General features: G+C 44.9%; 1 protein-coding gene across 1 annotated transcript; it reads right to left on the bottom strand.

Moving 5' to 3' along the window:
- Positions 1–1,954: 1,954 nt before the first annotated feature.
- Positions 1,955–12,323, bottom strand: LOC143794501 (uncharacterized). The gene is made up of 2 exons (XM_077280964.1): positions 11,039–12,323; positions 1,955–2,094 (listed from the first exon to the last, which is right to left on the bottom strand). The coding sequence occupies exons 1-2, from the start codon at positions 12,321–12,323 to the stop codon at positions 2,051–2,053; spliced, it is 1,329 nt and encodes a 442-aa protein (XP_077137079.1). The 3' UTR covers positions 1,955–2,050.
- Positions 12,324–13,192: the final 869 nt, after the last annotated feature.

The raw sequence follows: 13,192 nt of genomic DNA, 5'->3' as shown, positions 1-13,192 counted from the left end.
AGAAGAAATGCCCAGTTGGTCTGCAAGCAGATATTTTACATATTCAGCTCCAAATACAATAAATGTCAATATCTTTGTAATTGACCACCGCAGTTCAAACAGAAAAAAGCTGCAGAATCAGGGGGCCTCAGGTAATTAACTCAATATTTTTGACCTAGTGACAGGTACTCCTGAAAGTTTCCTTTAAAGTAATATCTGGTCTTAGACTTATTGACAAAAAAAAGTCCATGAAAATGAAACAAAAAATCTACAAAACAGTGTGATTTCAGCGTGAAAGTGGTTCATGGTTACCTAGTAATTTCAGCATTAGGCTGGCAACTATCTGACATGGTACATTATAATAGTAATTATAATTATTATAATTTTTATTTCTATAGCGCCAACATATTTCACAGCACTTTACATTTTAAAGGGGACGTGTACAGACAATAAAGACATTACTCTAATTGAACTGAGGTGGCTCTCAGTTCCCCTTTTTTGTTGTTGCATTATAAAAAGTGTCATTCCCGTTACTTTGGTGGATCTGCATTCGGCTTTTTCCATATTTTTTTACAAATTTAATGTATCTTATTACGTTCTAAAGTCTCTCCAGAACCCAGAGCATAATAATTATAAGATGTAAAAAATAAATAAAATCCTTATACTCACTTCACCATTCAACTCTCCAGCTCCTCTATGTCACTGGTTTACCGCAACACAGAGGAGCCAAAACACCGCGCTGTCTGATTTCTCCTGCTACTACACTGGTTAGAAGCACTTCACCTTCATATTAAACTGTGCAGATTTCTGCTAGCAGTGTAGAGGTTAATATGTTCTGCTTAAAGCTACTGGAGACTTTTCTGCTTTACTGCTCTCAGCTTTTCAGTGTTTACCACTGCCCATGTGCTATATACAAGCAGGCATTGCCAGAGTTAGTTATATATTGCCTAGATAGAGCTTGAGGTGTTGCTTGTTTGTGGAGGCATTTTGGAGCATTTTTCAGGAGACATTTGAGTGGTGATTTGTTTGTGTGCATACCCTCATCTCTCCTATTTGGTTTTTCTTCCCTTAACTTCCCGGTGTTCCACTCTGTTGTTTGTGAGTGCATATTTGTATGATTGGTATTTTCATTTATCCCTGTACATCTTCCCTTGTTATCGACAAATGTCTATTATAGCACTTTTGCCACTAGACCAGAAGCGATTCTAACAAAAAATGAAGTTAAAAAATTCAATTTTTATTAATAGCCAGTTTTAAATGGTAAGAAAATATTAAAATTAGACAGGGTTGAACCTCCATGAAGCAGGAGAGACACAACATGAAATCAAAGCACATCAATATATAAGGGTATCAGAACAAACCATAAAATATCAATATGTCAATGTTAGTTATAAAGAAGCCACTATATATCAACAATTAAATGATAACATGTGTGGTATCATAAATAAAATTCAATAGACATCGGTATAATGCATCAAACTAAAAGGCTAATGGATAAAAGGGAATCTATCAAAATAAGGATAAGTCTAATGCCAAAAGTAAATATATAAATGTATTATTCCCTCAGAACAATGGCTATACCAAATCCAATACATAAAGGTGTCTGATACATACACAAGCTATATGTCAATCTATCACCAAAACAAGAGGACTGAAAATATGCCTCTTATGGAATATTTATTACCTGAGTAGGCCTGGTAGATAGAATGCGCAGCTAATAGTGCTGTGCACAAATGTTGTATCAGGGCTGTGCTCTCCCGCATGCCCGGCGGGCGCCGTTTCGCCGCATTAATGTAAATCCCCAGCACAAGAGAATCCTGACAGCATGCAGTGCGCACTGTGAAAATTCAGAAGTCTGCAGTCACAAAGAATGACTGCAGACTCATCACAAACCTGGACATCCCCTTTAATGCTCCTAACATAAATAAAAACATGAGAGTTAGTTAGTATCACAAATAACATTTATATCCAGGTACCTTATAGATGACGTCGCCTCTGGAGCCGTTCTTCTTTTCTTTATCTTGTCCAGATCCCATGATGAGTTTTCTCATCTACAGCCGTCTCTGCAGACTTACATGTTCTCCGCTCTTTTGCAGAAAGTCTCCACATGATGCCCTTAAAGATACAAGTGTCATTATAATGCTCCTGAATAAAAAATTGCCCCTCACTATATTGTCTGCACAAAATATTACCCCCACACTGTCCCTCTTATGATACATGCTCTTTACACTGACCTCTCCTTTCCATACCGGCCCCCCTCTTCACATTGTCCTCTCACACTGTGTCCCCCTATAGCGCTCAGTATTTATACTGTACCCTCTCATCACACTCCCCCTCCTTGGTATACTGTCCCCTCCTGGCTGTGTCCTTACACTCTCCCTCCATGCTATGCTCCCACTACTCAGTTTCTATTCTGTGCCCACTCACTTTTCTGCCCCCATACTGTCTCCTCACACTATTCCCCTCCCTCCTCATACTGTCTCCTCTCACATCCCCCCTGTTCACCATGCTGTCTCCTCATATACAGTATTTACCCCCTCACTTTCTATACTGCCTGCTCACCTGACTCATCATACTTTGTCTGCACACATCCCATCACCCTCACTCCCCGTACTCTGTCCACATCCATTTTTCACATCGCTACTCATACTGTGTCCACACACATTCCCTCGTTCGCTCCCCATACTGTCTGCACCCATCCCCCCATATTGTTTCCTCATATATGCCCCCCATGCCCCCATACTGTTTCCTCATACATGCCCCCCATTCCCTAGTACTGCTTCCTCATACATGTCCCCCATCTTCACATCCTGTATGCATGGCTAAGCTCCCCCATCCTCCCATCTTGTATGCATGGCTCAGCTCCCCCATCCTCCCATCTTGTATGCATGGCTTGGCTCCCTCATACTCCCATCTTGTATGCATGGCTCGGTTCCCCCATCCTCTCATCCTGTATGCATGGCTCGGCTCCCCCATCCTCCCACCCTGTATGCATGGTTTCACCATCCTGTATGCATGGCTCCCCCATCCTCCCACTCTGTATGCATGGCTCCTCTATTCTCCCACCCAGTATGCATGGCTCCCCCATCCTACCATCTTGTATGCATAGCTCGGCTCCACCATCCTCCTATCCTGTATGCATGGCTCCCCCATCCTGTATGCATGGCTCGGCTCCCCCATCCTCCCACCCTGTATGCATGGCTCCCCCATTCTCCCATCCTGTATGCATGGCTCCTCTATCCTCCCATCCTGTATGCATGGCTCCCCCATCCTCCCATCCTGTATGCATGGCTCCCCCACCCTGTATGCATGGCTCGGCTCCCCCACCCTGTATGCATGGCTCGGCTCCCCCATCCTCCCACCCTGTGTGCATGGCTCCCCAATCCTCCCACCCTGTGTGCATGGCTCCCCCATCCTCCCACCCTGTATACATGGCTCCCCCACCCTGTATGCATGGCTCGGCTCCCCCATCCTCCCACCCTGTGTGCACGGCTCCCCCATCCTCCCACCCTGTGTGCAAGGCTCCCCCATCCTCCCACCCTGTGTGCACGGCTCCCCCATCCTCCCACCCTGTGTGCACGGCTCCTCCATCCTCCTACCCTGTGTGCACGGCTCCTCCATCCTCCCACCCTGTGTGCACGGCTCCCCCATCCTCCATCCTGTGTGCACGGCTCCCCCATCCTCCATCCTGTGTGCACGGCTCCCCCATCCTCCAACCCTGTGTGCACGGCTCCCCCATCCTCCCACCCTGTGTGCACGGCTCCCCCATCCTCCCACCCTGTGTGCACAGCTCCCCCATCCTCCCACCCTGTGTGCACGGCTCCCCCATCCTCCTCCCATCCTCCTCCCCTGTCATACTCCCCTTTCTCTCACCGCGCGGCGCAGAACTTCCGGGCATCTCTGCAGCGTCTTCCTTCCTGTATGAGCGGTCACGTGGTACCGCTCATTAAGGTGATGAATATGCGTCCATATTCATCACCTTAATGAGCGGTACCACGTGACCACTGAGGACAGGACGAGCTGCTGGCGCTGAGACGGAGTTGCAGCAGGCACCGCTGGAGGAGGGTGACTATGAAGTCTTCAGTGATGGAGCGGGAGGGGGCGAGGGCAGGGGGCGAGGGCGGGGGGCGGGCGCTTGACCCCAGACTTTATAAAAAAAAACCTTGCTCAAGTGTGCCCCCCACATCCTGGCGCCCTAGGCATGTGCCCTCAAGTGCCTAGTGGCAAATAAGGCCCTGGGTATATGATTAAATTGAAAGATGGACGAGATTTTAGCACCCAGGCAACAGTTTTTACAAAACTTGCCCCAACTGACTACTTCTCTGGACTGCCAATCAATGACCGGACTGTGTTTCTTCAGCAAGTGAAGGCCTAAGATGATGGGAGTAGGCATACCCTCCAAGAGGTAGCACGACAGGAACTCTTCATGAAGAGTCGCACTATGCGCAAGTTCACATTATGTACAACTTGGGTCAAACTCTTCTGGCTGAAAGGAGCAGAATCAATAGCACGGATAGGAATAGATTTCGCTAGTGTCCTACCAATTTGACCATGGTTTTGAGCAAAGCGAGAATCCACCAAACTGACTCCAGTTCCACTTTCCACAAGAACCGGAATAGTCTTAGTTTTCCCACCAACCACTATTTCAGCCGAAATGGTAAATGGAGACGTAAAAGTGGAGGACCCCTGCTTGATCTTAAGGAGCTTAGACTCAGCCAGGGAGACACCATCAGGATCCCCATACACCAGCGCCAAAACTGCAAAAAACTCATCCACCAACCGCAAAGATGGAGAGTCGGCAGGGAGAAGGTGCAGGACTGGGAATCACCCTTAAGGAGGGAGACTACAATCCCCACTCGTTCCTCATTCCCTGAGGAACGAGGGCAGAGCCTGAAATATACTTTACATGCTTCCTTAAAAACCATAAATTTCTCTCTCTCTCCAGAGAACCTGTCGGGGAGAGGTATTTTGGGTTCCAGTTGAGCCGAGACCAATAACCTAGATATCTGCTGGAACTGCTGCGCCACCTGTGACTGCAACTCAGTAACCTCATCCGTGAGGGTCTGAATTAGGCCTGCAAAAGCTTCAGCTTGAGCCATAGTGTCTCAAGCAAATGGAGCAGGACGGTTATAAAGTCACGCTCGGACACGGGTTAGTCCGGCAGACGACGAACCATATAAATACAACAGGTCTGAAAAAGGTTAGGAAAGCCCTTAGGCTATGTGCACACATTGCAGATTTGACTGTGGAATTTTCTGGCAGAAAACGCAGGTCAGAATCTGCACCTTTTTTTGCACACGTTGCAGATTTTTGTGCGGATTTCTTCCTTTTTTTTACCCCTGCAGATTTCTATTATGGAGTTGGTGCAGAAACGCAGCAGTTCTGCACAAAGAATTGACATGGTCCTTTTTTGAATTTGCTGCGTTTTCCGTGCAGATCTTTCTGCACCATTAGCACAGCATTTTTTTTTTGTCATTGATTTACATTGTACTGTAAATCACTTGCGGATCTGCAGCGTTTCTGCGCAGAAAAAAAAGCTGCAGATCTGCAGGAAATCTGCAACGTGTGCACATACCCTAAGGCTGCGTGTCCACGTTCAGGATGGCCGGCGGTATCGCCGGAGCGGCGAAGCCGCTCGGCGCTAAGCCCCGCCCCCTTTTTGGACGCGATGATGCCGGATGTGTTAACTGTACACATCCGGGATCATCGCCCCCCCTCCCATAGGGCCCTGTGTTATGCCTTGCGGGGACGCTGCGTCCCCGCAAGGTGTACGGACATGCTGCGATCTGAAAAGACGCGCAGCATGTCCGGAGTCGCAGGCCCGCCGCGTGCGGGTTTCCACGCATAGTGGACACGGGATTTCAAAAAATCCCCTCCACTATGCTGGAACATCTGGACGCTGCGTGTTTGACGCTGCAGCTCTGCGCAGCGTCAAACAAGCAGCGTTTACTGACCGTGGACACACACCCTAAAGGTAGAGAGCGAGGGATGGGACACGTGACACCAACCTGTTTCTGTGTTTTTCGGATGTGTGAAACAAGCAGTAAACTGAATTATAAAAAAAAAAGTATAATCTTTCCTATACAAATATTCTCCCTTTACGATATTTTGTTGTCAACTAAGTAGCATATTTTATAAATCGAGTATTTATTGAAAAAAATCACCTGTTGAATTAAATAGGGTAAAACACTAGCACAAATAAAACTATAACTTTTTTTTACCAAATGTTCTTTCCAAACGTTTTTCCAATGATAGAAACTATTTTTATGGGAATCCTAATGGGTTCTAAACTCTTAGGCTGGCGTCACACTGGCGTGTTTTACGGACATATGAGAGGCGCAGAAAATACGGATTGCATATGGTACCATGATTCTCTATGGCCCTGCTCCTATCTGCCGTATTTTACTGATCCGTATTATACGGTCTTGTACGGCCGTAGAAAATCGCAGCATGCTGCGTTTGTCACCGTATTGCGCAAAAAAATCTCCAATGAAAGTCTATGGGGGCAAGAAAAATACGGATTACACACGGACCAGCAGTGTGACTTGCGAGAAATACGCAGCGGTGTTCTCTAGAAAAGCCGGCAATTCAGTGCGGTGTACAGTAAAATCACACTTACAGAATAGAATAGAATAGGTAGAATAAATGTGTACTCATAGAATAGGTATATATATTCATATATGTCAGTGAGACACATATATATATATATTTAATTCAAACCTGACAGGACATGAGACATGGTTTACATACAGTAAACCATCTCATATCCCTTTTTTATTACATATTCCTCTTTACTAATGTAACAAGTGTCTGTGTGTAAAATTTTGAAGCTCTAGCTATTAAATTAAAGGGTTAAATCCCGGAAAAAAATGGCGTGGGCTCCCGCGCAATTTTCTCCGCCAGAGTGGGAAAGCCAGTGACTGAGAGCAGATATTAATAGCCTAGGGAGGTACCATGGTTATAGGACCCCCCTGGCTAAAAACATCTGCCCCCAGCCACCCCAGAAAAGGCACATCTGGAAGATGCGCCTATTCTGGCACTTAGCCTCTCTCTTCCCACTCCCGTGTAGCGGTGGGATATGGGGTAATGAAGTGTTAATGTCACCTTGCTATTGTAAGGTGACATTAAGCCAGGTTAATAATGGAGAGGCGTCAATTATGACACCTATCCATTATTAATCCAATAGTATGAAATGGTTAATAAAACACACACAGACATTATTAAAAAGTATTTTAATGAAATAAAGACACAGGGTGTTTTAATATTTTATTATACTCTCAATCCACCTGAAGACCCTTGTCACCTGAAATAAAGTTGAACAAAACAAACAACAATATTCCATACCTTCCGTCGATCAGTCTTGTCCCACGCTGTAAATCCATCTGAAGGGGTTAAATCATTTTACACCCAGGAGCTCTGCTAATGCAGCTGTGCTCCTGTCTGTAAAATTTGGTGAATGAATGGAATGCAGGGGAATGTCCTATAGTTACCTCGAGTCGCGGTGATGCGCACTATGCTGGATGAACTCATATGAACTCGAGCCTGGGAAAGGGATATGAGATGGTTTACTGTATGTAAACCATGTCTCATATCATGTCGAGTTTGGGAAGGAGATAGCAAAAGCCGGCAATTGAATTACCGGCTTTTATGCTATCTTGCACTGAATTAAATATAAATATATATATATAAAAAAATCGCCGTACGGAAGCCATACGGATGACACACGGATACATTTGTCCGTAAAAATCGCATCCTCGCACTGAATACGGAACAGTGTTTTGGGAAAATTACTGCATATTACGGCCGTAAAATACGGACCGTATTTCCCTACGCTGAGTGTGACGCCGGCCTTACCTATTTCCTGTCTTTGGCTTCTCATCATTAGAAACCCATTTTTACAATTTCTCTTCTTTTCCCCTATACTGATGTGAAATCAGGTGTGATGTTAAGTCAAGACTTGGAAGATAGTAACACAATCTATGGTCTGGGACACCAGCAAGGGGATGCTTGGGACAGGAAGAGCCTTCCTTTCTCCTCAATGCAGGTCTCAAGTGAACATCTGCGCACTGTTTGCAATGAGACTACATGTTACACATGACTGTTTCCAGTTTGGTGTGGTGCCCACTGAAAATAATAGGCTGCAATCTGAATCAATGTCACTCCAGCTCTATTCCCCACCCAGCTCTGCCTCCACCTGCTTGACTGACAGCCTCTATATTGTGTGACTACCAGCAAAAGAGCCCTTAGTCAAGTAGGAGATGGTGGCAGTTTAATAGAGCTGCAGTGATAGACAATTCAGACCTACAGAATCATTTTCAGATAAACTCAAACGCTGATTTCTCAGTAACGAAGGAACGTATACTGTCTATGTAAAAATATTGCTGGATCTGTCTTTGAAAGAGCTACATAGGATATGAATTGTATAGGGGTGAAATCCTGCTAGCATATTCCATTTAACACAAATTTCCACCACTGCTTAAAAATGGGCAAACCTTGAACAAGTAGATGCACTAATCACTCAGCCAATCAGGCAAGAACGTTCTTTAGTTTGAATAGAGAGTGCACTTTCTTCCAGCCCCCAAAATAGGAGTGTGGAAGATGAATAGATGGCCCTCATAGGATGTAGAAGCACCTGTTGACTTATTTTTCCTAGGACATCTAGAGCAGATTATTACATGTCATTGAGGCCAGTGATGATTATAATGGAGTTAAACCTGCCAACTACTATAATCCTACTTATCTTAAATGTTAATGATCTGTACATAGAATGTTTCTATTTTTCAGTATCGCTTAAAATGATGTATTGAGACACAAATTCATACTGACATCTTTTAAGCATTGATGTTTATTAGGGTGATAACCCTGCTCGATGTGCTTTTTGTGGCCATTTATTTTGTTTAATAACAGTGACATTTTATATATATCTATCTATATATACAGTATATAACATTCTTTTTGTATATATATAAAATTACAATTAGTATTAGTCTGCTCTTTGACACTATAACACTCGTTAAAGCAAGCTGCATATCTAATATATAATTGCCTAGAATACTACTTCCTGCAATTTGTGCCAACTTCCGTGGCTTTGTCCGGAGCTAATGTCCGGAGCTAATGTCCGGAGATAATGTCCGGAGCTAATGTCCGGAGCTAATGTCCGGAGATAAGTGACGTCACCAGTGTCCTACACCCAGGCAGAGCACAGGGGCCCCAGGCAGCATATGGGGCCCCAGGCAGAGCACAGTGGCCCCAGGCAGAGCACAGGGGCCCCAGGCAGCATATGGGGCCCCAGGCAGAGCACAGTGGTCCCAGGCAGAGCACAGGGGCCCCAGGCAGCCTATGGGGCCCCAGGCAGAGCACAGTGGCCCCAGGCAGAGCACAGGGGCCCCAGGCAGCATATGGGGCCCCAGGCAGAGCACAGGGGCCCCAGGCAGCATATGGGGCCCCAGGCAGAGCACAGTGGCCCCAGGCAGAGCACAGGGGCCCCAGGCAGAACATGGGGCCCCAGGCAGAGCACAGGGGCCCCAGGCAGAGCACAGGGGCCCCAGGCAGCATATGGGGCCCCAGGCAGAGCACAGGGGCCCCAGGCAGCATATGGGGCCCCAGGCAGAGCACAGTGGCCCCAGGCAGAGCACAGGGGCCCCAGGCAGAACATGGGGCCCCAGGCAGAGCACAGGGGCCCTAGGCAGAGCACAGGGGCCCCAGGCAGCATATGGGGCCCCAGGCAGAGCACAGGGGCCCCAGGCAGCATATGGGGCCCCAGGCAGAGCACAGCGATATTTTGGACCACTGTGCGGTGTTTCAGACCCCCTGTGTGATGTCTGGGGCCCTGTTCTTAAGTATATTAAAGATTAAAGTAACGTATATTAAAGTATATTATAGATCAAATTTGACACGTTTATGAGCACCATTGAGTGATATACTCAAGAATGACATAATTTTTCAATATTTTATGGTTTCAAACTGTAAACACTCAGAGTTTTTTTTACTTCAACCAGAAAACCTTAACGGTTCATAAAAAACTTGACTGTTCAGGATATGATAAAAGTCATAGTATTCTGAATCTTTAACTTATAAAGATACCTTTACATGGGGTGATTATTGGTTCCAGAGAGGCTTTCGGCCGATAATCGTACACATGGCTGGTGACAGGACAATACAATATAAATGTTCAAAGGTAAACACTGATAACATTAAAATCTAATATATAATTGCCTAGAATACTACTTCCGGCAATTTGTGCCAACTTCCGTGGCTTTGTCCGGAGATAATGTCCGGAGATAAGTGACGTCACCAGCGTCCTACACCCGCTCAGGGTGGACAAAGATATATGCCTTCGTGGTGTGCGGCACTTTTCTGATTGGTTGCCGCCTGCCGCGAGCGACCAATCAGAAATGTGCCGTACTGTCAAGAATTGTCAAGAGCTGGTGAGTGCAGCCATTTTTTGTTCTTTCTTACTATTATTTATTAATTGTATTATTCTTACATTTGAATAAATAAAGTATATATGGATTCTAGACTCCCGATTCTTTAGAATCGGGCTGCCATCTAGTTATTGTATATTTGTTCTAGACAATATTAACCATTTTAAGCTTATATTATTCTTTGTGTAAGTTTCTCAAGAAAGCTAATTTCGGATGCATTACTTGAATAAGTTGCCTTTTATCATTATATTTAAGAATAGGAGTTTCAGTCCTAGTTATGTATGGAACTGCAGATGAAGTCTCTTCCATGGGATTTCTTTACAATTGCAGCATTGTTTGGTGCCTCTCAGTATATATATGTATTTGGCACAGGCACATATTACCACAAATGGCAAGTTTTAGCTTCACTATTAGGAGCATTAAACATGAAATTCATACAAATGTCTGCATCCAAATATAACTGGAGATAGATGAGATAATGCAGTGATCGTTGGCATTTCCTGGGCTTGCACTCAATAATGTATTTCATTACACTGCAGACAACCTTCAAAGATGAATACTCTTATTTCCATTTATGGGGCAGAAAACAGATTCATCTTAAAGAAATATTACACATTAGAAGAGAAGGCACTTACCCCTATTTGAGTGGCAAGCTGCTGCTTTGCGGTCAGAAGAGCTTGAAACCTCAAAGGCTCTGCGGGCATCTGCTACTGAGAGGACTTTTTCTTCTATGTCACCTGGCTCTTGCTTCCTCTCTTTAGAAGAGTTCTTTGTCTGGGAGTACTTTTCCTTTGAGAAGACCCCTTGAAACACCTCAGTACAGGGACTGGGAGGAGTGTACTGTGGGGGCTTTGCATTTTGCGATGCTCCTATGTTCCATGAAGTGACCTCCTCCGCAGCTCCATCAGATCCAGAGTCTTCATGTGTGTACAACGTGTCTTCTTCTCCAGTATCGCTGAGGTTCTCCTTGCACAATGCATCAAGCTGGTATATTCGCTTGGGTGGTCCCCGGCTCCTGGGAAGACTCTCCTTGTTATTGCTATTTTTGGTGATCTCCTGAGCTTGAACATGAACACTTGTGCACATCAAGGCATGGACGCTACTTACCATCTGCCCCACGCCTTCCAGTAAGTGGTCAGTGCTATGTGATCTTCCCATTCTCTGGAGTGACAGCCTGGTGACTTGTCTGTTGCCATCACTGCTTTCTGAGGCAGAACGAGTCAGTGCCCTTATGCTGCCCTGAAGATATGAGACCAGGTTCTCACTTTGTGCCCTCCGATACAGTTTTACCTTCTTCATCCTGTCATCTCCTTCCCTAGATTTACTGGAGTGAGTGGTGATGTGCCCAGAATACATGGAGTGGTTGTGTCCTTCACTCCAGAGTCTGGACTCATCTTCTTCCATCTTATACAAAATAACGTTCATATGTTTGTGTTGAGTGTCGTCTGTCTTCTCCAGATTTACTTCCACGATACCACGCCTATTGTCTTGGAGTAGCTCACCTGCTAGGTCCCCAGAATCCACCACATCCCAACTGGAACTCCTTTCTCCAAGCTTCCATTTTCTTCTTTGGATACACTCTTTGCTTGACATTTCAGATGAACTTTCCTTTATAGTGCAAGTCCCAGACTCAACTTGTACTTTCACTCCACCTCCAAACCTCTGCTCCTCACCTAGATCCTGGTGCCTGGAATGCTCCGACTTTTCTGAGGTTAGAAAGTGTGTAGGCTGATTGGAAAAACATAGATCTTGTTCTTCAACAGAGTCTCCTCCAAGGTATAGGTGAGCAGACGCAGGAGTACGATCCCCCAGTTTCTGATACTCTGTAATAGTGCCTCTGTAATGGTGTCCTCCTGTGTAATCCACCTCCTGCATATGCATACTGCAGTTATCAGCTGGTTGTGGATGAATCGGATCCATCCTGTAGACCGTATACTTCTCTTATTACAAGGAGCTCCTATCTGTTCTTTTCCATGAAGATGTTACACTGTGCTTCTTGTTACTTATTCATGTCCAGGCTGAGGAGCCAAGGAGCTCTGTAAAAGTAGAACGTCTCAGCTGATCTTTGACTGACTTGCAATGGACTATTAAAATAATTGCTTCCTTCAAGGTTTCTACATGATAATGATGAAGTCAATTTTGATAATGTGGCAATAAAGTGATTGGAATATTTGGGCTAGGGTTGCAGAAGTCGCACCCTCCTCTGGGAGATGAGAAAACTCTCTGTGCTTTATTGAATCATGAGCTATAAAACATCCCAGAGGTAAACAAGAGGCTGGACGAGAACTACAGGACTGTACAACCTTCTCTCTGCACATATTCTACTGTATTACAATCTCTACATAGATTTCCAAATGGCAGGCACTATGCAATGCTCAAAGCAGCTAGACCGGACATTTAGCTCATTCAGCATTGCAATGTTCTTTTTTATTTTTCATTAGGTTTTTGTGCATGAAACCATAATATTTAGGTTTTTCTCAAATTTGATCAGAGCACAGGAGATAATACAATATGGAATTTGGAATATGCCATTCTTCAAGGAATATAGCAAAAGACCTGGCACTCAACTTGTGGTATATGCAAGCGGTTTATTATTCCAAATGCAGTAACATCAAAAAGTTTCGGTCATAAACAGCGACCTTCATCAGTTACTTTAAATTATAAAGTCATAAACAAAAACCATAAAAAAAACAAAGTATATACAAACATTATGTGGCAAATATCAGATAATCAATGAGACAAAGGTAGGAATCATATAGACATCCTGGCACAGTCACATAGGATATAAT

Source organism: Ranitomeya variabilis, chromosome 1, assembly GCF_051348905.1.
Source record: "Ranitomeya variabilis isolate aRanVar5 chromosome 1, aRanVar5.hap1, whole genome shotgun sequence".
Lineage (NCBI taxonomy): Eukaryota > Metazoa > Chordata > Amphibia > Anura > Dendrobatidae > Ranitomeya > Ranitomeya variabilis.
This window is presented reverse-complemented; position numbering and strand designations above follow the sequence as displayed.

Excerpts from the sequence above, each read along its gene's own strand:
- LOC143794501 (XM_077280964.1), bottom strand. The coding sequence starts at position 12,323 with ATGGATCCGATTCATCCACAACCAGCTGATAACTGCAGTATGCATATG. Across the intron at positions 2,095-11,038 it reads AGCTTGCCACTCAAATAGGG|GGCATCATGTGGAGACTTTC; the intron begins GTAAGTGCCTTC and ends TGTATCTTTAAG.